General features: G+C 40.1%; 1 protein-coding gene and 1 pseudogene across 8 annotated transcripts in view; both read left to right on the top strand.

Moving 5' to 3' along the window:
• The first annotated feature begins 2,515 nt into the window (after window positions 1–2,515).
• Window positions 2,516–9,255, top strand: LOC110325149 (annotated as a pseudogene).
• A 6,630-nt stretch (window positions 9,256–15,885) lies between these two features.
• Window positions 15,886–27,449, top strand: part of Rbm26 (RNA binding motif protein 26) — a 66,547-nt gene continuing 54,983 nt past the window's right edge. For 5 of the 8 annotated variants that reach the window (XM_029541936.1, XM_021202853.2, XM_021202850.2 and 2 more), the window contains exon 1: window positions 15,886–16,454. In XM_029541936.1, coding sequence (XP_029397796.1) covers window positions 16,384–16,454 — 71 coding nt within the window. In that variant the 5' untranslated portion in view covers window positions 15,886–16,383. The remainder of the gene's footprint in view (window positions 16,455–27,449) is intronic. The other 3 variants (XM_029541938.1, XM_021202852.2, XM_021202851.2) reach the window with 1 other exon arrangement.

Here is a 27,449-nt window from a genome sequence, read left to right as displayed (position 1 = left end):
GAACATTTCTAAGGAACAGGAGCTCTTTCCACTGGGATTGCTAACACTGGAGAAAGGAAGGTTGGTTTCCTACAATTATCTTGCTACTTAGAGGAAAGAACATTTTAAAGTGTATTTTCATCCCAAATAAATGGAAGGACAGAGAGAAAAGGCAGTTTCCAAATAACTGTTTAATTACCACAAGTGAGTGTGCCTGGGAAGACATACTGACACTTAAGTGTGTGGGTCATAGATTTACCTTTCTTCCTCTTTCATCTTTTCTCCTCTCACACACACATCATTTATTTTCTTCTTAAATTGGCTGAGAAGGCTATAAGTCGTTTGGTGTGTCTAATAGACAGCTGGCTGCTTATTTTAGGTCTATTTTTTAATCTTTATTCTATTTAACATATTTTTATTTATTCAAGGGCCAATGTTCCCAGCTGAAACTATGCACTTCTCATCTTTCTGTATGTGTGGGCATGTCCACACAACTAACCAAGGGTGTATAAGCAAAGGTGGTAAGATGAGTTTTCTCAGATGTTTGTTTTATTAATTTATTTACCTTTTGAAATAGATTCTCTCTATGTAGCCTTTACTGTCCAGGAACTCACTATGTAGACCAAACTGACCTCAAACTCACAGGGATCCACCTGCCTCTGCCCTCCAAGTGCTGGAATTAAAAGTGTATGCCTTCACAACCAGCAAAATGTTTGTATTAATGGAGAGCTTATGTGAGTTCATCTGTTTTCCGCCTCCCTGTTTGCTTTTGCTTGAATGTTTGTTTAACACATGATGGCTATAATCCTAGTGACAGAAACCGAAACCCATGTACTGATACCAAAGGCTCAGCCCTGAAATATAAATCAAGAGACAGGTAGCATGCAAACTGAGCAGGTTATATTTCTATATTTAGGAACACAAAGACACACATCTGCAAAATGTGCGTGTACACATAACAATGATTTTTTAAAAAAGAAAAATAACCATGAATTTGAATGAAAGCAAATGAATTCACTAGAAGGGTCAGAGAGAGAAAAGGGAACAGGAAAATTTTGTAATCATATTGTAATATAAAAATTTGAAATTATAATAAAAAAGAAATGTGCTATTGGCTGGACATGGCAGTGCTCACTTTTAATCCTAGCATTCTGGAAGCAGAGGCAGGCAGATCTCTAGGACTTCAAGGCAGTCTCCATAGTGAATTCCAGGCAGAGTTATGTACATAGTGAGACCCTGTCTCAACACACACACACATACACACACACACACACACACACACACCCCTCTAAGGTATTTGACCAAAAGTACTTGAGTAGGCAGACAACACTGCTTCCAAAGGTTAATAACTGAAAATCTTACTGTCAAGTACCAGATACTTCCTTACAAGTTATTGGTTAGTAATGTCAGAAGCACAAAAAACCAAACCAAACACACACACACAAACCCCACAGTTGTCTTAGTTATCTTACTATTGCTTTGATAAAACACAATCAGAATACAACAAACAAAACCAGCACCTTGGAGATGAAAGGGGTTGTCTCAGCTTGACACTCTCAGGTCCCGCCATCTTGCTATATTGATGAAGGAAGTCAGTGCAGGGCGTCAAGGCAACACCTGGCAGCAGGATCCTTAGGAGGCAAAAAGGCAGCAAAGGAGTGTTGCTTACTGGTTTGTTCTGCATGGCTTGCTCATCCTGATTCTTATAGAACCCAGGACCACTTACTCACCTATCCTTCCATTTCAATCAGTTAATGAAGAAAATGTACCACAGGTTTGCCCATAGGCCAATCTAGTCCAGGCATTTTGGCTCAGGTGAAGTTCCCTCTTTTCAAATCACCCTAGCCTGGGTCCATTTGATGTAAACTAGTCAGCACAATAATAGGCTTATTGACATTGTGTTTGATTGCCCACCATAGGTAAGGACCGAGGACTAATGTCTGATGACTTCTAAACATTTGTGCTTATATCAATTGATCTGTGTTGCTGTCAACTTTGGTCAGAGTAGCTCCTTTTTCCAGTAAGTAATGGTTTGTTCAGATATCCTCATTCGTCAAAATGTCAAGTCTAAGTAACTCTATGTGCTTAAGTGACTTCTGGACTTGTCGTGGCTGTTGCACACAGTGACTTATGGCATCTATAGTTAGCTGCACAGTATCAAGCCAGCCCAAATCTCAGCATGGAATGCACCCCGAGACCTCATACTTATCAGGAGGAGCTACAGTCAGGTGATGGATGAAGGAAGGAATGAGGATCACATGCTCCAGTAGATGGCACCAACCCATGTGCAAGCGGGCAGCACTAACCGGAATCAGGGTTGTTAATAGCAACAAAAAAGGAGAACACTAAATTGGGTGAAAGATGGAGCGTGAGTCACTAGGGAAACTTGGATGAAGGTAGTGGTGCATGTGTATAATTGAAATACATGATATATGTATAGGAAATGATGGAAAAATAAATAATGTTTTTGAAAAGGTAGAGGAAGCAAGCCAAGCACTAGTAAACATGCATTAAGAGATGAACTCTTTTCTCAATGATGGCTGCAATGTTACCATTTCTCTCCAGCTCCTGCAGCTGTGACGTCATCACCATGACGAACTGTGGAGCTGTAAGCCAAATAAACCCTCTGTCCTGCACGATGCTTCTGCTTGGATGGTTTATTACAACAACAGGCAATGAAGATCTCTGGATTTATGTTGTGTGGATGTATTTCAGAGAGCAAAGGGGGCAAGGATAGGCTTGCTTAGATGGTAACATGCATGACAAAAAATCAAAATCACGCAAGCCCTCTTCATTTGTGCCTCATTTCTGAACTCTGTGTGAAGAGTAACCAACACTGTGGGCTTCTACTACCTCAACTCCTCTCTCACCTTCCCTACACAGGCTGTGTCAACCGCAGCACTTGAGACTCACAAGGCTTTGCCAACGTGAGTGTACAGGTACTGTCAGCTTTTTGCCTTCATATTATTGTTACTATGATGCTTCATTTTAGGCCATTATCAATCTACTGCTTGGAACTTTATGCATCCTATTTTGGTTCATTCAATACAGATATCTGCACTGGCATCATTGATACACTCAGGATTAAAAGAGCAACAATAGCTACCTGAATTAACTAGAGAGTAATCAAAATCTGCATAGAAGTTGTAATGGTGGGAATGAGAATGGACCCTGTAGTCTCCTGTATTTGAACACTTGGTCCCCACTTGGAGGTAGTATTTGGGAAAAGCTAGGAGGTATGATTTTGTCTGAGGAAATTTGACTCTGGGGGTGGATGGTGAGGTTTTAAAAACCTGGCATCTCTCTCTCTCTCTCTCTCTCTCTCTCTCTCTCTCTCTCTCTCTCTCTCTCTCTCTCTTCCTCCTCACTTCCTCTTCCATCTCCCAACCTCTTCTCTAGGTCTGTCTGTTTGTTTCTCTCTGTCTGTCTCTTGTTCTTCGTGGTGTTTGCCATGTAAGATGTGTGTTTCAGAATTCTGCCCCAGCCTCTATGCTTACCTGCGTCCTCTGTTCTGCCATTACAGATTCTAACCGTCTGGACCAGTGAACCGAAATGAACCTATTCTTCTATGAGTTGTCTTAGCCATGGTGTTTGATCATTGCTAGAGAGAAGTAATTAATACAGCAGTCAACTCTTGAAGGAAAGTAACAGTAAGAGATGAGGAGTAAGTTATAAAGGAATGAGCTATGGGTTCTTGAAAAGACACAGGGGGTTTGATGTTGCCATGTTTTGTTTTCTTGTTCTGTTTTGTTTTTGTTGATGGTGGGCATAAGACACAGCTCAATGACAGGCAACAACTGTTACAGGTTATGTGAACCTGTTTCCAGTTCAGGTGTGGCTTAGCCCTTAGCATACACCTTTAATTCTTCTGGCTGGAATACAGACCTTAGTACTCACCTTGAATCCCAAACAATGAAGGTAAAATTAGTTTGTGGAAGTAAGCACCCATGAAAGTGATGTCTAATTGAGTAGCAGAAAAAGTGACAAATCAGAGAAAGATTTGACAGAATAGGATATGCCCAATTCTCACAAGAAGGGAAGGAAGGGAAACTATTTAAGGGAGAGACAGAGAACAGCAGAGTTCATAGAAAGTAGGACAGTAGAGGTGAGAGAAAGAATGAAAAGTTTCTGTCTGTGCCCAGAGCTGATCCTGTGCCACAGTGCTCCAAACCCAAATACCGCCTGGAGAGAGCTGGTCTCCTAGGAGTGCAGACACACCTGTGAGCTCAAGTAAGACCACCACTTCGGCTTAAATTCCTGGCCCAAGAGCGACTAGCCCAGAGCCATCAGAACACAGGAACCAAAGAACAGCCAGGGACAAACAAGATCCTTCCAGTTTCTGTTTGCACCTTGGAAGTGACCCTGAGCCATAGCTCTCCATACCCAAATTCCTCCCAGAGAGAACTGGTCTCCCAGGAGTACTGACACACAGGCTAGCAGGAGGGACAAGTCACAGTCAGAGAAAGCAAGACCAGCGCTAACACCAGAGATAACCAGATGGTGAGAGTCAAGGGCAAGGACATAAGCAACAGAAACCAAGGCTACTTGGCATCATCAGAACCCAGTTCTCCCATTACAGTGAACACTGGATACCCAAACACACCAGAAAAGCACACCTTTGATTTAAAATTGCATCTCATGATGATGATAGAGGACTTGAAGAAGGACATAAATAACGCCCTTAAAAAAAAAATACAGGGGGGCTGGTGAGATGGCTCAGCGGGTAAGACCACCCGACTGCTCTTCCAAAGGTCCTGAGTTCAAATCCCAGCAACCACATGGTGGCTCACAACCACCCGTAACAAGATCTGACTCCCCCTTCTGGAGTGTCTGAAGACAGCTACAGTGTACATATATAAATAAATCTTAAATAAAAATAAAAATAAAAATAAAAATAAAAATAAAAATACAGGAGAACACAGGTAAGCAGCTAGAAGCTCTTAAAGAGGTAACACACAAATCCCTTAAGGAATTACAGGAAAACACAACCAAACAGGTGAAGGACTGAACAAAACCATCCAGGATCTAAAAATGGAAGTAGAAACAATAAAGAAATCACAAAGGGAGACAACACTGGAAGTAGAAACCCTAGGGAAGAGATCAGGAGTCATAGATGCAAGCATCACCAACAGAATACAAGAGATGGAAGAGAGAATCTCAGATGCAGAAGATACCATAGAAAACATTGACACAACAATCAAAGAAAATGAAAAATGCAAAAAGCTCCTAACCCAAAACATCCAGGAAATCCAGGACACAATGAGAAGACCAAACCTAAGAATAATAGGTATAGAAGAGAGGAAAGATTCCCAACTTAAAGGGCCAGTAAATATTGTCAATAAAATTATAGAAGAAAACTTCCCTAACCTAAAGAAAGAGATGCCCATGAACATACAAGAAGACTACAGAACTCCAAATAGACTAGACCAGAGAAGACATTCCTCCTGTCACATAATAGTCAAAACACCAAATGCACTAAATAAAGACAGAATATTAAAAGCAATAAGGGAAAAAGATCAAGTGACATATAAAGGCAGACCTATCAGAATTACACCAGACTTCTCACCAGAGACTATCAAAGCTAGAAAATCCTGGGCAGATGTTATACAGACCCTAAGAGAACACAAATGCCAACACAGGCTAGTATACCCAGCAAAACTCTCAATTACCATAAATGGAGAAACCAAGCTATTCCATGACAAAGCCAAATTTACACAATATCTTTGCATAAATCCAGCCCTACAAAGGATAATAAATGGAAAACACCAACACAAGGAGGGAAACTACACCCTAGAAAAAGCAAGAAAGTAATCTTACTTCAACAAACCCAAAAGAAGACAGCCACACAAACATAATTCCACCTCTAATAACAAAAATAACAGGAAGCAACAATCACTATTCCTTAATATCTCTTAAAATCAATGGGCTCAATTCTCCCCAAAAAGACATAGACTAACAGACTGGATATGTAAATAGGACACAGCATTTTGCTGCATACAGGAAACTCACCTCAGCGACAAAGACAGACACTATCTCAGAGTAAAAGGCTAGAAAACAATTTTCAAAGCAAGTGGTTCCAAGAAACAAGATGGAGTAGCCATTCTAATATTGAATAAAATCGGCTTTCAACCAAAAGTTATCAAAAAGGTAAGGAAGGACACTTCATACTCATTGAAGGAAAAATCTACCAAGAACTCTCAATTTTGAACATCTATGCTCCAAATGCAAGGGCACCCACATTCATAGAAGAAACTTTACTAAAGCTCAAAGCACACATCACACCCCACACAATAATACTAGGAGACTTCAACACTCCACTCTCATCAATGGACAGATCATGGAAACACAAACTAAACAGAGACACAGTGAAACTAACAGAAGTTATGAAACAAATGGATTTAACAGATATCTATAGAACATTTCATCCTAAAACAAAGGAATATACCTTCTTCTCAATACCTCATGGTGTCTTCTCCAAAATTGACCATATAATTGGTCACAAAAGAGGCTTCAGCAGATACAAGAAGATTGAAATAATCCCATGCATCCTATCAGATCATCACGGACTAAGGCTGGTCTTCAATAGCAACAAAGGCAACAAAAACATACACATGGAAGCTGAACAACACCCTACTCAATGATAGCTTGGTTAAGGAAGAAATAAAAAAAAAAAAGAAATTAAAGACTTTTTAGAATTTAATGAATATGAAGGCACAATATACCCAAATTTATGGGACACAATGAAAGCAGTGCTAAGAAGAAAACTCATAGCTCTGAGTGCCTCCAAAGAGAAACTGGAGAGAGCATACACTACCAGCTTAACAGCACACCTGAAAGCTCTAGAAAGAAGCAAATACACCCAAGAGGATTAGACAGCAGGAAATAATCAAACACAGGGCTGAAATCAACTAAGTAGAAACAAAAAGAACTATGCAAAGAGAGGGAAAGTGGAGCAGCACAGAAGGAGAGGGAGGCAGTTTTACTGGGAGAGTTTTACTGAAACATATCGAAGAGAGAAAAATGAAGACACAGGCAAAGACAGAATGAACAAGAGAATGAGAAAGAGCCAGAAGATTAGATAAGATTGCTAAAGTTGGTTTGAGGCCAACCCTAACAATTCAGAGAAGATGAGAGAAGCCAGGTTGAGTCATTCAGCTTGGAGAGGAGTTTAGGACAGAGCAGCTGATTTGAACCAGCCAGCCAGAGTTCAGAAAGAGCTAGAACACATGAGTTTATTCAGCAGTAAGTCTCAGAGACTGAAAACTCACTAGACCTAAATAAGATTGTGTGGAAGCCAGAACATCCAGGACTAGGCCTAGGATAGAAAACAGAGACTGTAAGCCTCCCAGACAACAGTTACCACAGGAGAATAAAAGCTACATTTACAAAGAACTTCATCGATACTCTTGACTCTTAAATGTATACTGCTCAGTGAGAGAAACTAATATAAAGAGACTAATGCTATACTTAGAGCTATAAGCACTATATTTATCTTGGAAAGGGCAAAGTTGTGAAGTCAGCAAGAAATATTTAAATGAATGTGATTAATTTTATGTGTAAGATTCAAATTTAAGTTGACTTATTTAACACATATTATCTAGCATGTTTTATGCTTATAGCTAGAAATTTCTTTTTAGCCACTCTGTAAATCTAGTAGTCTCAGCATATGAAAAAATATATGTATATACATATACACATATATATTATGTATGTAAATATGTGTGTATGTATATATGGAAAATAAATAGAAAGCATGTAATTTTAAAATAACTTCTAAATGAAAATAAGTAATATTAACATACTTTTTGCACTTCAACAATTTTCATTATAATCAACAGTATGATTTTTTGTTTACTACTATATTTTTATTGTATCAATAATAATGTTATTCTAAGTTCAGTAGCTTTTAAAGCAAGAAATGTTCTTTACTAACTTAACAAAAATATGTGAGCTCCCTCTACTGGATCTATAGCAGCATAACCAAATGTACATTTGTGTGTATGTGTGTATGTGGTATGTGTGTGTGTATGTGTGTGTGTGTGTGTGTGTGTGTGTGTGTGTATGTACAAACAGGCACATGATTCATGCCATGAATTCACTCTGCTAATGTAAAAGAACAATTTTATGGAATTTTCATAATCTCATGTTATACTGTTATACAACTGATACAAACATTGACATTTCACTTTAAATGTTGAAGCTTTAATTATGATTGAATGATTTGATATTCCCCGCAAAATAGTATCTCTTAAATATTTTTAATAGAAGCAGAGGCAGGCGGATTTCTGAGTTCGAGGCCGGCCTGGTTTACAAAGTGAGTTCCAGGACAGCCAGGGCTACACAGAGAAACCCTGTCTTGAAAAAACCAAACCAAAACAAAAAGTATATATATATATATATATAAATATATATATATATACATATATATATATTAGAAAATTTCTCCACATGTATACAATATATATGAGAGATTTTTTAGTTTTTTAATTATTTATTATGACTTTCAAATTTCAGGAAACAGCCTATGTGCTGTACCCCTAAATTGATGATTCCTTGACTAAGTACATCAATAATAATGACATTCTGTAACATGGCATTCCATAGACAGGAGCAAAGAGGAATATTAAATGTTTGTAGAGTTAAGCAATGGCTCCTAGGACTCTGAGTATTGCAAATGAAACTTTTTGGAGAGAACTTGCACATGACATTGAACCTTCCATAAGGATGATTAACTGATGAGAACTTCAAAGATTGGAATGGGTGGTCCTCCAGTTCATATCCCAGAGTCCCTTGTACTCACTTCTTTTGTGACTTCAGGTGCTCAAGACCTAGAAATGAAGATGTGGTGAATACTCTGGAGCAAAATTCCAGGTTTCCCAGGGTCTCCCAGGAAAATCTGTGATCAACTCTGCTGGTAATACAGGAGCCAAAAATTTATAGTCATTTCTGTGAAGGGAATCAAAGCATGGCTGAGCAGACTTCCTGATGCTGGGTGGGCAACATGGTGATAGCCACAGGTAAGAAAGTCAAACCAAGCTCGTGGTGATGGCACAGTCCTTTGAGGCCAACCTGGTCTACAGAGTGAGTTCCAGTGCAGTCAGGGCTATATAGAGAAAAGAAAGTTATATTGAGGAACAGATGGGATGCTTCTTTATTTTGAAGATAAGTCAGGGGTCATAGTAAACAATAAAGGTGAGATGAAAGGTTCTGCTATCACAGGTTTGGCGTGGAGACTTGTGGCCCAGGATTGCATCCAATGTAGGCAGCATTGCATGATTCTCCAGTATATGTGTAAAACAGATTCATTGAAAAGTCTTCCCTCTGTATCTGGTCTCATCAGTTGCTGGATTAAGTCTGACTCTATTGCCTACTTGTGGGTCCCTTTTCCTTCTCCTGAGTTGCCTGGCCCAGCCTTGATGTGATAGTATGTGCTTAATGTTACTGTGATGTTTGGTTGATGTCCCTGGGAGATCTGCTTTTTTTCTAAGGGGAGGGAAGTGAGTGTGGGAGGAGTGGCATGGTGGAAGGCTGTTGCTGGGGTTTGGGGAGGAGAGGAGGAGAAATTGTGATTGGAATGTAAGGTATGAGAGAAGAATAAAGTTAAAAAAGATTCAAAGATTGTCTAGAGGTTGGAATATGCATGTCCAGAGCCCAACTGCGATTGATCTTGGGCTACCTTAGCCCCTTACTAGGCTTTCCTTGTCTATCTCTGTGTCTGCTCTAATATCCTCAATGCTATCAGATGAAACCTTTTAGATTGTATTCGCTTAGACTACCAGATTCAACCCAACCAAAAGCTAAGAATATCATTAGATAGCATCTGTCTTAGGGTTTTATTGCTGTGAAGAGATATCATGACCATGGCAACTCTTATTAAAAAAAAAAAAACATTTAATTGGGGCTGGCTTACAGTTTAAGATGTTTAGTCCATTATCATCATGGAGAGAAGGTGCTGGAGAAGAAGCTGAGAGTTCTACAAGGTGGTTCCACAGACAGCAGGAAAGCATGTGCCACACTGAACACAGCTTGAGCACAGGAGACCTCAAAGCCCACCCCCATCGTGACATTTCCTCCCATAAGGCCACACCGCCTATTAGTACCACTCCCTCTGGTTCCCATAGACTCCTGTGTTTGAATGCTTGGTACCAGTTAGTAAAGCTAACAATGGGAAAGATTAGAATTGTGGCCTTGTTGGAGCAGGCATGTCAGTGGGGATGGGCTCCGAGGTCAGACGTCTGCACCAGGCCCAGTTTCTCTCTTTCTGCCTGCAATTTGCTAATAATATGGAAGCTCTCGGTGCCATGCTGGCTTGCCTGTCACCCTCACTTCCTGCCATGGTGTTCATGGACTAACCCTCTGAAACTGTAAGCAGTTTCAACTATGAGCAGTTTCAACTAAACACTTCCTCTTATAAGAGTTGTCTCGGTCATGGTGTCTTTTCACAGCAACTGAACAACGACTAAGACAAACATGAGCATGTTTCATTGTATCCATGCATGAAATTACCAGAGAATAAATTTAAAGATGACACTTGGAATTGAGACATCTTTGGGAACAGTAGTCGCAGGCAGAAGCCATCTATGAGCTTCCCTTATGTACTTAAAGGTGGCTCCTTCAAAGGGAACACAAACAGTACTGGAGCCTCCTACTGGAAATCTCACCTGCTGGTGAAAACTTGGGTCACAGAAGCCCAACCTCATGTGGTTATGCCCCCAATCATAGAGTTGTTTTTGTTGCTACTTCTTAATGGTAATTTTGCTACTGTTATGAATCATAATGTGAATATAAGATATGCAGTAGATCTGATATAGGTCCCTGGGAAAAGAGTCCTTCAACACTCCTCAGGGGGTCTCTACTCACAGGTTGGGAACTTGGACTAGAGGTTGATCCCACACATGCATAGCCACTTATTCTTCCAAAGGTTATTGAGGAAGAATTTTTCTGACCTGAGTGACCTTTCACAGGTCTAACAAGACATCTTTTATTCTAACTCTCCAAATTTTCTTTTCTTTGTTCTTATTAACTTCTGCTGCCACCACCATCAGTAGCCCCAGAACTCCATTTCTTTCTGCAATTCAGGATGCTATGTAAGCTTTAATCATCTGATTCTACTGTAAGTTTGTTTTGTGGGATGCCTGTGCATACACACATTAATGTTGCTTTCCTGTTAATCCATACTATGTTAACCTGAAGAACTTTAGCGAGCTCAATGTATTTTAAAATTAATGTTTATCACAGTTGATACTATGTCACCACATTACAAGCGCTCAGTGGCCATGCATTGTTGATAGCTATGATAGTAGACCCTGCAACCTTCAGACTGAATGGATGATGTCGCATGAGGGGATTGGATTAAGCCAATGTGTCGCTGCTGCGCTGATGTTGTTTTCTCTTCTTCAGGTTCTGGTCTTCAAAATGATGGCCTTGAATTTCAAAAGCCTTGATTTAGGTTCTACATCATTATGTCTGTAGCAGACAGTTCTGTCCTAATGTTAATGGAGGTGGACTGACTTCAAAAGAATGCTTAATTATTCCCCACCACCACCATTTCAAGTTAGGATTGAAGAAAGGGGAAGGGAGGGCAGGGTAAAAGATGAACTTATTTATTTATGTATTCACGTATTTAGGCTATTTTTGGCTTAGAGCATGGAGACACTGCACCATAGTTACTCACTGACAAAGAGAAAAGAAAGAAAGTGCCTGAGACTCCCTAGACAGGGATGTGGGCCAGTCTGCAAATGGCTGCTGTCATGGCATCCCCAAGGTAGAAGTTTGTGTTTGGTTTTGATTTGGGAATAAAGCCTTTTGTCTTTTTTGAGAGATTTTTTTCTTTTTTTTCTAAAAACAGGCTCACTGTGTAGCTTGGAACTACTTTTACAGTCAAGGTCTCTCATGTGCTGGAGTTATAGGCATGAAGTACCCACCATGCTGGGCTGAAGTATTTAAGACATATAGTGGGGGTGCTGGAGAGATGGCTCAATGGTTAAGAGTGCTCTCACAAGTTAGGTTCTCAGTACCCAAGCCAGGCAGCACACAGGCACACACACACTGACACACACAGACACACACACAATGGCAATTAGTAAAAATAATCAGCCATGGATTTGAAGAAGGCAGGATTGGGTTATAAGAGGTATAGAGGGACGAAAGGGAAGGGAAATGTGTCACTTAAATTATATCAAAATTAAAATGAAAAGAAAAAGAAAAATATATTCTTTATTAATGTAACCTTGATATTATACAAAAATCTGGTATTCTTGTGCCAAAGAACAGTTTGCCTGTTTTCTGGTTTTATTTTGAAATTCTCAGATGTAAGTGCTGAGCAATGGGCACAGGTATTCCTCATGACCGTGATTTACCCTGAAGTACTGAAAAGCCTTTGATAAGTTTCGCACCATATCTTAGTCCAAGGAAAACTTAAGTTGCCCTTTCTAACCTCAAAACTGACCATAGCCATTGTCCTCCTCCACCCAACCTCACACTTTTCCACTTGCCACACTTTTTAAAGATCTTGCCTTTTATTTGTATCAGGAACATTCTGCAAGCTATCCTATAAGCCTGAAATGTTCTGGTCTGTATTTTTGTTTCACATGGCTAATTTTTGTAACTATTCACTTTTCCCAATCATCTAAAATAATTATGCCCTTAAAGAAGCCATGCTTGAGCCTGCATTGCTGTAATGGCCTACATTTTCTATTGTGCTTCATAAAGTCTGGTGGCTAAATGTTTGGAGGGTCAAAGGTCCTCATTTAGCCAGGTTTAATTTGAAAAAGCAGCTTAGAAAAGAGGTATTAACACAACAGTAAATATATCAACACGGTACTGGTGTAGTCATAGACAAACAGGCTCACTGAAACGTAGGTCATAACCCGATTATGTATAAATGAGAATATAATGTATGGTAATAATATCTCACACCGTGGAAATGATAGGCTTCTGAGGGGCAGGCTGGAGGAAAACTAATTCAGCAGCTGGAGATAAAAAGGAGGCTGATTGCTCTGAAACCACTCCTGAGAATGGTAAGACTAGATTCATCAACTAAGAGAGAGAACTGAAAGAGCAAGAGTTAAAGCACTCCAGGGAGATGCTCCCCCAGGGCAGGGCAATGGAAAGACAGTGCAATGGAAAGAAGGCGCAATGCAAGACTAGAGGGCACAAAAAGATACAAGTTTGTAGAAATGTATCATTATCACCAGCGGCTGCAACAGTTTCTCTTCCTTATCTTCTTTCCTATGGAAATTGGAACAAAGAGCCTTTAACATTTTTTTTTCATTGTTTCAGATATTATGCTAAGTCAAGAGTCATAAAAGGGAATGAATTTATCCAGCATATTTGGAGGTGAGGAAGATTAGAAAACAAAACAAACAAACAAAATTGAACTTCTATTCTACCTTTAGAAACTGGAAGACTAAGAAAGCCATTGTCTAGGCTGTCAATGAGGGAATGGAATATGAGCAGTCAGGAAAGTTACTCTGTGCAAACTAACTGCAAACAGGGTCTTGAAAAGCCAACATATGCAGGGCACTGGTGGCCCACGCCTTTAATCCCAGCACTTGGGAGGCAGAGACAGACAGATTTCTGAGTTCCAGAGCAGCCTGGTCTACAGAGTGAGTTCCAGGACAGCCAGGGCTACACAGAGAAACCCTGTCTTGAAACCATCCTCCACCCACCCACCAAAAAAAGAAAGACCAACATATGTTGGAAAATGTAAGGTTAAAAACATGCCAAATACTTAAATGTTCGTGCTGGCAATTGTTAGCCTTCTCCAAGTGGTACTGTTGACTGCAGCAGTCAAATTTCTATCTTTGAAGAAAGGTCTAAGGAAAATGAAGTGATGAGATGGTACAGACTGAATAACAATGGCTAAGGAAGAAAAGCTTGGGAGCAGAGGTGACTGCTGATTGGCTGCTGACTGGTAACAACAAGCTCTGTGCAGTGGAAGGAGGGAGGGACAGCTATCACTCAGTGGTTGTCGTCTTTCAGAATACAGCTAGACCTTACTACTTATGGATTCTATATTCATGAGTTTTCTCACTCTTTAGATTGTCTGTAACCCTCAAACCCAATACTCGTGGTGGTTTTACAGTTCACTGTGGCCATATGCTGACCGGCTAAAAATTCAAGTCCAATACTGCCTATGTATGTTCTCAGCTGAAGTTCTCACGATGGAAACAAGGACCCACTTGGTGGACCATTTTGTGTCGTTTTATTTTCTTCATTTATGAGATTGTTTTTTTTCTTGGTGATTTTACTGTTTAAAATATCCCCGTTCTCCATATGCAACAGTGAAGTGCTTTCTATGGTCCCAACATATAAGAAGGCATGATGTATTTTACAGAGAAAACTACATGAATATATGGGTTTGTTCAAACATGTGTTACAGTGCCAGTGAACAGGAGTTCAATATTGATTCATCAACAATATTGGGTATGGTGCATTTAAACAGAAACACATGATTCTCAGTAGTATATTATTTAGACATTCTATATGTAGCCTAAAGTTTACCATTTTAATAATTGTATGTGTACAACTTCATGGCATTAGATGTATAGTCAAATTGTTTAGTCACCAACATCATCTATTTCAGAACTCTATCATTCCAAACTGAAATTCTGTATCACTGAGACATAATTCTCTGCCTCCTGGCAACCACCATTCTGCATTCCGTCACTTCTGGGACTCTAACAACCTCTATAAAAGGAATTCTAAATATTTGTCTTTTTCATATCTGCGGTATTTCAGTTAGCTAAATCATCTTAATCAATATCCTGATTACTCATTGGCTTGAATCTAATTAACGTCTCACTCATGCTATCATATTTTAGAGCAAATGTCTAACTTTGCATTTTATAATCTTATTTATTTATTTATTTTCGGTTTTTCGAGACAGGGCTTTTCTGTGTATCCCTGGCTGTCCTGGAACTCACTCTGTAGACCAGGCTGGCCTTGAACTCAGAAATCCTCCTGCCTCTGCCTCCTGAGTGCTGGGATTAAAAGCATGCACCACCACCGCCCGGCTTATAATCTTTTTAGTTAATGCATAAAGGATACTCCACTCCAGCATATTGTAAATTCTGTCTCATCAAGACTTTCTTTATGGTTCACCGACCGTGTCTTTAGACTCATGAACTATTTTTTTCGTTCCATTTGTCCATTCCACTATTTTTCATTCCATTGTGGTCCATTGCCTACTAGTCTTTGGTAGTCTCCTAATAATATTATATAATAGGGTCAAACTTTGCGGGACCACCCATGATGTATGTAGGACCCTTGCGAATTACAAGACCCACTACCGGCTTGAATGCTCTGCTTTGGTACATTGTAATTTCTTGGAGAAAAGTTGAAACTTTTCTAAAGGAACAGAATTTAAAATGTAACAAACCTTTTTTTTTTTTTTTTTTTTTTCCCCCTTGTAGGTTGGAAATCACTGAGGTTACTTTGGTTTGGGGGCATCCATAGGTCATTAGACCTTGGCCAAAAAGTCATGGACTTTGGGATAAGGACACTGATCCTCTGGAGGTCTCAGTGGGTTAGATCAGACCAGTGTGTGTTTATCCATCGTGTGCACGGGGCAGCACACACAGACGATGGTGCTGGAGAGTGCTGTGACATCGAGGGCAGGTCGCACAGTGCAAACACTGCTGGCCGTCTTCTCACGGAGGTTCACTTGCAGGTTCACTCGTGCTGAGAAGCACAATCCTCTCAGAGGACAAGGCCTGGGAGCCCGCGGCCATTCCATCCTTGTGAAATAAGACGGCGCTTGAACTTATTCACCACGAAGGCCGATGGATAACAAGGGACGGAGGCCTCAACCCTTGCGAGTTACGAGACCCACTACCGGCTCTGCCCAGCGCTCACCGGGCCGAACTTGCGTCTCTTCCCAGCATGCTCCGGGACGCAGCGCGAGACTCGCACTCACTCTCGCGAGATTTACCGGCAGCCATCTTCTTGGGGGTGCTGGAAGCCGGGAAGACCCCCGAACCGTTCCCATTGAGCCGCCTTTCGTCGTCGCTTTTCTTCACGTCTGCCCTGCCGCGTGGCCAGCCAACCAAGCACCTAATCCCAACGCTGAGAGGAGAGCCCGGGTCGGAGCGCGTTCGGCTCCCCTTCGGGAAGATTCACTGGGGGGGAAGCGGGGCAGGGGGCAGGGCCCGGCCGGCAAACGGTTGCTGCCTCAGCCCGGGCCGGGGTCCGCCGAGGGGAGAAGCTCCCGGGGACCCGGTGGGCGCGTGGCCTGCGGCGGCCCCCGCCGACGTGCTCGCCGACCCCGCGGCTCGCGGGGACCTGCCACCGGCACCTCCCACCGCTGCCCACGCGGACGGACGGCGCGCGGAGGAGGGGGCGGCGGCGGCGGCGTCGACCTGGGCGAGCGCAGGAGCGAGGCCGGCCTCGGGGCCGCGGTGGATGGTTTCTAAGATGATCATCGAAAACTTCGAGGCGCTCAAGTCCTGGCTCAGCAAGACCCTCGAGCCCATGTGAGTAAACCCCCCCCCCCGGGGGGAGCCGCGCTCGCTCGCAAGGATGGCGGTGGTGGACCGGCGGGCTCCCCGATCGGGGCACTTTACTCCGTGGTGGAGGCCGAAGCGAAGAACAGGGGGTCTGGGGGGGGGGTCCCCAAGGCTCTGCTTTCTCTGCTCGCCCACCGTCCCGTCCAGGCTCAGGAGAGCCAAAGCTGGAGCTGGGCTGGATTGTAATGGTCGAGCCGATCTTTGAACCGGTGTGCCCTGCTCTGCCCGTTACACGCAGACGGATGGCAAACTTGCCGGTACACCTGTGTGTGTCGTCCGAGGCCCTCCGCATCGGCCTCTCGGCTCCTCCCGAGTGCTGCTCGCTTATCCTCCCGGCGGTAGATTATTTCCACAGTGTTTCTTTAAACGAAGTGCATGGCCTTTTCTTAGGGATCAGGGAAGTTCGCGTGTAAAACCTTAAGGTTTCGCTTACAGTCCCTTAAAGAAAGGCCACGTCTTCCATGTGGTGTGTAGCTCATACGCACCTCTCTTAACTGATTGAAGATGTAACAGGTGCTAAGCCCAGTATACCCCAGCCCCCTTTCCACTTACACCCTACTACTTTGAAGAAGAGGGGGGAAATAACCAACAACCAAACTCAAATCTCTATCCGTATGGAATATTTAGCAGCTTAAAGAGAAATTCAGTAGTTTGTGCTACTGTTGAAATATTGAAAATTTTTAGGAATATTTTGTGTTTATTTAATGCAAAATACATCATAGGTTGTTTTCTGCATCACTGATTTACAATAGCATCTTAAAATACAGTGTCAAATAATTCACTTGTTTAATGCATGCATTAACGTATACTGTGGGAAGCTTTGGGACAGGACTTTAAAATTCTCCTGGGTTGATAAGCTGCAATAATATACACTTCAGCTATGCCCAGTTATGTCCATTATGATAGTCGAGGGCCATGGTTTGAATGGGGTCTGCTGCATCAGGGTTGTTGGTCAGTGAAGCTGTCTGAGCAAGTAATAGTTAATAAAACTTAAAAGAGAAAAGGCCCCTCTGTGTCTGAGGAAAGATGCCTTTTCAGAATGAAGAGTAGCTGAAAGGCCTAGTAGAGGACGTGATTAGTGTGGTTTGTTCAAAAAAGAGACAGAATAGGGAAGCAAGAGGAAAGACATGGAATCAGGAGACGGGGGCCAGAGGGGGCTTTTAGGTCGAGGTTAGGAATTAAGATCTTGTTTAACACACACTAGGAACATAGGTTATTTAAAGCAGACCAGGACTGATTTGACTTCAAATAAGGGTGTTTTGTGGAGACTTAAGGTGTAAGATTTAAATGAAGGGATACTCCATTGAACATATTGTAGGCTGAGACTGTGATTGGATGATGGTGGAGATGGAACCACATGTACTTCACAAGTAGTTCTGCTAGAACTTTCTGATAGAGTGATGTGGAAGAAAGGAAAGGAAAAGTCAAGTATGAAGGAAGCCTCAAGGTTAGTTTTAACAGCTGGATAGGTGATGTAGAAGGCGGAGGGGAATCCAGGTGGGGAAGGGAATGGCTGTAGACATGCCGTGATGATGTGTGAGGTACTAGTTATTCATCTTAAGGAAAGTTGGATGCTGGAGTCTAGAACGTGGGCCAGGACCAGAGAGATAACAATGTCATGCTACTAGGATTTGAAGCCATGAAATTGTGGGAGGGCTCTTGGGAACAATGTGTAGATAAGGAATAGACAGGATTGAGGTAGGAGGTATGGCAAAAGCAGGGGCTATTAAACTGGTGGGATTCTACAGACTGATATATGCAGTAAGTTCAAAGCTCTTAGATTTGGCAAAGTGGCCAGCCATTGGTGGTCTTAGCAAAGTTGTTGACTAGAGTGAAGTAGAGAATTCTCTTTCAGAGATCTGGAGGGTCTCTGGAGGGTATAGCCTAGTGTTGGTGGCATGAGGCATGCAAGACCCAGATGAAATCTAAAGTACCTTCCACTTCTAAGTAAACAACAACAACAACAACAACAAAATCATTTTCTTTCTTTGGATTGGAAAGTCAGTGGTAACATATGTAAGAGGTGAGTCGGAGAACCTCAGGGCCTAATGACTAGTTTTAAATTGTGCTCAACTAAAAGTTATATAATATTGGAAAAGTCACTTAACTCAATGCCCGTGTTTCCATCTGTAAACTGGGGAAAATAATGAAAAAAAAAATTCCTAGAATACTCCCCAGTGTGTAATTAGCACCTTTCAAATCAACTGTACTACCATTTCATGTTCTTTTCAATAACTTAAAACATATATATTTTGTGTATATGCTTTTAGTTTTTCTTTAATTCAAACAAAGCACATTACTGTAGCAGCTATTCAGTTGTCTGTTACTTTCCATGATTACAATAACAGTTACTGCTAGTAGAGTCTACACTGTAGCCCTTTCTAATGTACATTGTTGTAAAATTTAGCTCCTATTGTTTCTTTTTTCTTTTGTTGTTCTCAGCGCCCCCCCCCCCCCNCCCAGTTTCTCTGNGTAGCCCTGGCTGTCCTGGAACTCACTCTGTAGACCAGGCTGGCCTGGAACTCAGAAATCCACCTGCCTCTGCCTCCCAAGTGCTGGAATTAAAAGCATGTGCCACCACTGCCAAATCTCTTGTTTTTTAAATTTGCATGTGTTCTTTATTATTCTTCTGGGAGATGACTTACAAAAGCTTAATTATTTACCATCTTTGGTTTCTAATGTTGGTTTTTTATGTAAAGTTTTTTTTGCATAGTTTTGACATGTAATTAAAAATACATGCTGTTTGAGGAAGGACTGTAAGAAGGAACTATATAGCTTCATGATAGTCAAGTAGCACATTTTTTTTTTTTTTTTTTTTGGCTAATCTGAACTTTGTATTAGCAAAGTTTTGAGTACTTCACTTACGCTGTGCTAATCAATGTGGGAAATAGTATTTGGCAAGGGATGAAATAACTTTTCATTTGTTAGGGAAGACAGATGCTGAACAAGTAATTGTAATAACGTGTGCTAAAGAATTCTAGTATGCTTTGGAAGTACATTATGTGGAGTTAAGAAAGGCTACTTTGAAATGGCAACAGTAGATCTCAGTTTGGAAGGATGAAGAGGAGCTTCCTAGGTTTTGGAGAACATATTATATGAATGTCTTAAAAATGAGATGGGGGATCACTGGAGAAACTAAAAGAAATGGAAAGAGCAGAGGGAGAGAAGACTAGCAGTGGTTAGTGATGCCAGAGGTGCTGGGGGTCGCACAGGACTTTGTTGAGTCAAGTTAATCATTTTGTGTGTTGTTGCTTTTTGTAGAAGCTAGCAAAGGGCTTAGGGTGGCTGAATTTTGAGAGTGATGGAGAGTGAGGTAGGATGGGAAAGACAGGTTGCATTTTTAGCCTTCTTTATTCAGTTATAAGTTCTGTAGTTGTAGCAGAATTCTGTTCTTTTTTTTTTTTCACAAATCATAAAACATTTAGGTATTGAGATTTTCTCTCAATACTTAGAATTGATGTCTTTTGATTTCACCCATTTGCTTAGTCAGCCTTTTACTTTTCATGCATTTTTGGTAATGTGAAACCCTAACCAGAAAACCAGTATTTTTGCCATGGTAATTCAACCTTAAATTTTGTTTGTTAGGATGTAAAGTCATGGGTTTTATTATGGCCTTTACATATATTTATGTCATTATACTTGTTTTTATTTACCCTTCTCACTGATGGTGGCCTTGACTTCACTCTTCCCATGTTGCTTTCTCCTTTCCTCATCTCAATAGTCTTCCCTTCTGTGTTCATGTCATGTGTTTTATTACTCTTTGCTTTCATCATTTCTCCTCCATAAGATGTCTCTCACACAGTCAGTTGGTGTCTGTTTCTCATACGCACAGAACACATTTGCACTTAATCTCCAGTTCCATCTATTTTTGTGTACATGTCATGATTTTATACTTTATAACTGAAAAGATTCCTCTGGGTAAATGCACCACATTTTCTTTATCCATCCATCTGTTGGGTATCTAGCTGGTTCTGTTTCTTAACTGTTTTTGACAGTAAAGCAATAAATGTACATGTACAAATGTTTCTGTATTATGTTGAGTTAAAGTCCTTTTCATGTGTATACGCATGGTACCATTAGGCTTTTGAGGAACTTGACACTGACTTTCATAGGGTATGCACCAACACCACCTGTATATACCACCTTACGTCCTCTAAGGCTTCTGTTGTCATTTGTTTTCTTGATCCTGACCATTCTGCTTGGGGTGAGCCAGAACCTGGAAGCCAGTAGTTCATATAAACACTTTCCTTATCTGCTGTACACATTCTGTTTTGAGAGAAAGTCTCTCATTGGACCTGGAGTTCCTTGATTTGGCTAGGCTAGCTGGCCAGTAAGCTTTAAGGTCTACCTGTCCAATCTCATTCCCCAAGCTCCAATTTACATCTGCAGACTTGAGGCAGGCATTTTACTGATCTCTCCAGTTTCCTGAAAGAATTTAACTTGCGTTTCTCTGATGGTTAAGGTTATTTATTGGCCATTTGTATTTCTTTTCTTATACCTCCTCCTCCTCCTCTTCCTCTTCTCCCTCCCCTTCTTCTTCCTCCTCCTCCTCTTCTTTTTTTGAGAACCATCCTAAAGTGTTTGACCTGCTTTCCAAGGTTTCTTTTTTTTTTAAATAGAAGAAGTTTTCTTTACTATTTATTTTTTTGGGGGGCTGGGTGGGCTTATTACTATATGTGGTAATTTAATAAAATCAGGGGTTTTTTTTTGATATGAAGGAATTCCTCAAGATAATACAATCAAATCCTTTAATTTTTCAGGATTTAAGATTGACAGTTTCAGGACTTTGGAGTTTAATTATAAAGATGAGAATATTTTAGTTTTTGCTTCTGCAGCTATGCATTGCTGTGAAGGTAGGTTACATAGAGGAATGAAAGCAAACTTCTTTTTTTTCATAGGTCAGTATTCAAATTTCAGTTCCACCATTCAGTTAGCTTAGTGATCTATGCAAGTGAACCTTTCTTTTTTTAGTAGTATAATTAGGGAGAATTATTTGTTTCCTTGTATAGTTAGAAGAGAATGAGTCATTCAATAGTCTGTAGTTGTCCCTCCTTCCTACTGCTCAATGAATAGCTTACTTGGCTACTCCTGCTACCACTAACATTAGCATGGATTGCTGGTGTTTTCTCTCCCCTTTTACTTGATGAGTGTTATCTCTGTGAAGTGTGAAGTTAAGATACTTCCTCACAGTTATTTAAATTTAAGCCTTATTTATTATACATTAGAGCAGTTGTACTCAACTTGTGGGTTGGGACCTTTCACAGGGGTTGCCCAGGACCATTGGAAAGCACACATATTTAGTACCAATGAAAATGATTTTATGCCAGGTGTGGTGGCGCACACCTTTAATCCCAGCACTCAGGAAACAGAGGGAGGCGGATTTCTGAGTTCGAGGCCAGCCTGGTCTACAAAGTGAGTACTAGGTCAGCCAGAGCTATACAGAAAAACCCTGTCTCGAAAAACCAAACCAAACCAAACAAAAAAAAACCCACCAACCCCCCCCCCCAAAAAAAAACAAAAAAAAAAAGAAAAGAAAGAAAATGATTTTATGGTTGGGGGTCATCACAACATGAATAATAAAGGGTTGTACCATTAGGAAGGTTGAGAACCACTGCTCCAGAGTCAATGCATGTTCTTAATATGCTATTGCATTGTAGTGTGGATAGTATATTATGGTATACATTTCTTTTTAAACTATTAGAATGTCATTTGCAGTAACCCTGTTGAAAAGGAACAAGGTTCTAAAAGCATTATACAAGTTTGAAGAATACTCTCTTGGAGATTTTGTAGTACTGTTTTCTTTGTATTTGCTACTAACAAGTATTTTTTAAAAACTCCATTAAAATTTATTTTTATTGTGAATTATGGAAATTTTCTGTGTTGTGTGTGTGTGCACATGCATGCGTGCTTGCACAGTGATCTTTTTTACCCCTGAACCTTGATTTAATTCTCTTGCTGCTGAGTAGCTGCTTTGGCATAATAAGTCAGTTTGCTACCCCAAATAGAGACTAAACAGAAATAGCAAAAAGCAAAAACTATACCCATGCTTTTCTTACACATGCTAGTTTCCACTTATATCCTATTGCTTTTTATGTGCATCTTAATTTATGCGAAGTTAAACTTTCTTTGTAATTCTCTACCATATTGTTTATATTGGCCCCCTTCAATTTTAAGAAGTGAAAATTAACTGACAGCTTATTCTGTGCTGATCATTGAGACTTTACTGAATGCGAACTAAGTTCTGTTAAAGGCAAAATAGACTCTTAGGGCCATTTAGTAGCACTCCTTCCTGGTTATGAATATACTTCCATTATTTTGTAACTTTTGATAAATGGCTCTCAAGACCATATTCTGTTGCTGCAATCTTATATGAACATGCTATGGCTATGTATGTGATAGTGACAGACTCCAAAGGCGTTTAATTCTGAAACCTTGTGTATGGTGGTGCTCCCTGACTTTTGTATGCATATCTTTTATATGTTTAAGTGTTAGGTTATATGTTAGTACTAAAATATAGATCTCACATGGTCCATTTCTCCCAGAAACTTACCTGTGATCTATCAAGTTGGAGTAGTAGTGACTCTTTCCAACATAACTCTTTAATTACTCTTTAACATAAATTAATGACATGCATAACAGGCAAAATATATGTGTTAGCTGTTATTGTTTTAGCATCATTGTTAGATTCTCTGACAGTTGAAAGCAGGCTTTGTCTCTTAGAGTTTAACTGTGTTCCTGTTCTATGTAGCACCTAGTACAATGTGTGTGACACAGAATTCAGTATGAAATGTATTAGTTGAAATTTCTACTTTGTTGACTGAAAAGTCTTGAGTGGGAAGCTCATTTGGATAGAACTAAACTTACCACACTATGTTACCTTAATCTTCAGAGTAGCTCATGTGGACAGCACTAAAAAGAGATTCTCTGGGTTTGTTTCTCTTATTATTTCAATACTTATTGTTTATTTTGTTTTGGTTTTGTTTGTTTCTTTGTTTTTGAGTTTTTCTGTGTAGCCTTTAACTCACTCTGTAGACAAAGCTGGCCTTGAGCTTAGATCTGTCTCTGCCGCTCAAGTGCTGCTGTTAAAGGCATGTGCCACCACAGTTGAGCTTATTTCAATTTTTAAAAACATCTGTTTGTGTGCTCAGGCTCTGGCACGTGGTGGTTAGAGGACAGCTTGTAGGCGAAGATTCTTTACCTCCGTGTGGATTCTGGGTATTGAACTCAGGTGATCACACTGTGTGGCAAGCACTCTTAGCTGCCTAGCCATCACACTAGAACTCTATTTCATCGCACTGTCAGAATTAGAACTTTATTTCTTTTTATTTTGAGACAAAGTTTCGCTTTGTATCCTACCAGGCTGGTAGAATTTAATTTTTTTGTTGTTGTTTTGAAACAAAGTTTCACTTTGTAGCCTTGCCGGCTGGCCTCAATCTTTCAAAGTGCTGGGATTTACTCTTATTTGCTTCTGTGCCAGACTAAGATTAGAAATTTAAAGCTTAAATTTAGTTAAAATAGTTTAGTAATTTTTTTGAGGGTGAGCACTGAAGAGTTCATGTTTATTTAAGAAAATGTTGTTATGCGTTTTTGTGTGCAAGTCAGCTCTGTTCATGGAGCTGGACAAAAGAAATGATTCTAATTTGATTAATTTTAGTTGGTGAAAGAATGAATATTGTGTAATTAATTATTGGCTCAACCCGTATGTTAAATACTTTATGTTCTTTACTTGCTCAATGCTTCTCAAACCATATGTTATCGTTGTAGCCCTATTTGAAGTTTCCATTTGAATTCTGAGTAAATTTAGCAGGGTTTTTTTGTTGTTGTTGTTGTTGTTATTTTTTAAATTTGTTTTAGCATTTTGGCTGTATTATGGTGCTTCTCAAATAAAAATATTTCACCCATAAACTACAAGATAGGAATAATATTGGGAACAAATAGATATATTATTACCTTGTTTGGTGTATGCATGTTGAAAATGACTAAGCCAAGCTTGAACAAATTTCCCAAGTTTTTTTTCTTCCTCCTTTTGTTCTAGAGAGAATACATGGATGAAGTGGGTAATGATAAGTCTTTCTTATCAGATTTATTATCCTCTCACTACCTTCTTTCTGTGAGGAAAAAAAAATCTTAATACTTTAGTTAGGGTTACTGTTGCTGTGATGAAACACTATGACCAAAACCAAGTTATGGAGGAAAGGATTTATTTGGCTTAAATATCCTGAATCCATTGAGGGAAGCCAAGGCAGCAACTCAAGCTGGGTGAGAACCTGGAGCCAGGAGCTGCTGCCCAGGCCTGGAGGAGCGCTTCCTGGCTTGATCTGCCTACTTGCTGGTAGAATCCAGGACCACTAGCCCAAGGGGGTGGGGAGTCCCAGCCATCAGTGGCTTGGGTCCCTCTCATTAATGACTAATTAAGAAAATGCCCTACATGCTTGCTTGCTTTCACCCAGATCTACTTGTGTCACATTTACATTAAAAAGGACAGTGTACAAGTAAGTGATCATTTCTGGACCAAGAAAAAGCTTATTTAAAATTTGATTTCTGTTTGTAAGCAGTGGAATTAGTTCGAGATTTTTTTTTTTATTGCACCTATCTGGAGATATTTTGCTTACATACAAGCAAATTTTTATAGTTTTCTCTAGTGAGGTTTTTTTTCCCATGTCATAACTAGCATTTAAAAATTTCAGTTTGTAACTCTTATTAGTATTTAGAAATAAAATTGATATTTATCTATTGATTGTTTTTCTGAAACATTTGGCTTGGTTCAGATTGGTGAAAACTGCAGCTTAGTGAGAAGTCTTTAGGTCACTATGGGTGTGAACTCAAAAGGAGAGAGTGGGAGGGATCTCAGGTCCTTTTCTTCTTTCTCGTTCACTTCTCAGCTGTGTGCTGCCAAAGTGGGCAGCATTTTTGTTTCACCATGTAGCCTTCACTTGATGTGCTACCCTGCAATAGTACAAAGAGCCTCTTATTCAGTCCTGTGGGCCCCACCTTAATGTGCTCACCTAATCCTAATTCTCTAAGGCCTACCTGGTTGTACCTCATAATACCTCACAGTGAGGATTACATTTCCACTTTCAATAGAGATGCCTGAGTCATAGGTATCTATGGTCAATAATAATTAAGAAAAATTAGATTCTTTTCTTGAATTTATTAAGTTAGTCACTGTGTAGTAAGAATTGGAACTTCCTTGTTGAATGCTTTAGAATGAAAAGCAAAGTGCTCTGCACTTGAAGGATGGACAGAATGTCTCCGCCTTTTAAAATGACCAAAATTCAGTTGCTATGTGGGCCATCCCATGCTTATATCACCATTTTGCTTTTTACCATTGGGTTGTTTTTATATATTGATTATATAAATAATTCTGCAATGAACATTTTCTCCAATGTAGTTTCCATGTGTGTACTTACTTTATCTTTATTAGGAATTGACTGAGTAATGTTGGTGCCGAAAACTTTATTAAGACATAGATGTTTGAAAGCTGGGCCATGCCCACTCTTGGTTCTTTAAATGCAGCAGTTCAGGTAAAGTTTTTATGATGTTACTCATTTTATCATGGCCAGTAAGTTCTTTTATTTTTTCATATTTTTATAAGAAGTGACAGGTGCTATTGTATCAGTTTAAATTATAGCCTGTGCTTGAGTTTTCAAAAATTTCTGAATCCTCCTATTCCTGTACCCCCTGCTGTTTTCCACTTATTTTCTTCAACAAATTGATATGATAATTCATTGCAAATGGAAAAATGGGTGAGTGTAAAAATGCAGTTCAGCAGATAATTTATTTCCTTTTTCTTTTAAATGTAGTAACATATGCTGTGATTTAAAGGCTGTAAGTGTGCTGCCCTTGGTGGCTCCTGTCTTTAACCTCAGCAGGCTGGGTCAGGGAGAAGGGTGTGACAGTACTAGGGCAGACTGATTAACATAGGGAGTTCCAAGGTGTGGGGCTCTGGGGAGTAAGAAGGAGAGAGGTGAAGGGAGAGGGACAGTGCAGGCAGACACTGCCCGACTCTGCTAGAGTTTGGATCTAGAATATCTCTGCAGGCTCATGTGAAGACTTGGTTCCTAGAGAAGTAAGATGCCAGCCCAGGAGTAGTATATTACTTGTGAATAAAGTAGAAATAACTTCAGACAGGGAGCCTTAAAATCCCAGTTGTTTTAGAGTTTATGCTGCTGCTGGTGGTGTTTCTCTCCCCCCCCCCAAGACTATTTCAAGGAAAGGTTTAGTACTAAATGGGCCTGAAAGAGGATTTAGTATTTAAAAGACAGCAGATTGTTCTTTTTAGCTAAAGCATTGTCTTAGGGGTGAATATATTTTTACCATAGCTCTTTCATTCTTTAGTAATTCCTAAATATTTTTTTACTGTTCTTGACAAGTTTATCAAATGTCTTCTTACTTGTAATTTGGATTGTAATTACAATTTGTTTTCTTAGAAGAAATTAAAGATTAATATCCTTAGTCTTGAGGTTTTTTTTTTTTTTTTTGGGAGACAGGGTTTCTCTGTATAGCTCTGGCTGTCCTGGAACTCACCTTTTAGACCAGGCTGGCCTCGAACTCAGAAATCCACCTGCCTCTGCCTCCTGAGTGCTGGGATTAAAGGCGTGTGCCACCACGCCTGGCTAGAGATTATTTGTTTTTTGGAGCTGAAAAATACCTGTGGTTTTTAAATTAAATCCAAACATTATTACTTTATGCATACAGCTGTTTACCTGCATGTATGTCTTTGCCACTACCATATGTGTGGAGGGACATTGGAAGTGAGAAGAGAACTCTTAGAGCTATCGATGGCTGTGACTGGTGATGTGGGTACTGTCAATTGAACCATAGTCTTCTGGGAGAAGAACAAGTGCTTTTAACTGTTGAGCCCTAAAAAACAAAACAAACCTTTTTGTTGTTGTTGTTTTTTAAATTACACTTTGTGTGTGTGTGTGTGTGTGTGTGTGTGTGTGAGAGAGAGAGAGAGAG

Source organism: Mus pahari, chromosome 8 (assembly GCF_900095145.1).
Source record: "Mus pahari chromosome 8, PAHARI_EIJ_v1.1, whole genome shotgun sequence".
Classification (NCBI taxonomy): Eukaryota; Metazoa; Chordata; class Mammalia; order Rodentia; family Muridae; genus Mus; species Mus pahari.
Note: the sequence above shows the minus strand (reverse complement) of the source record. Positions and strands in the feature narration are given on the sequence as shown.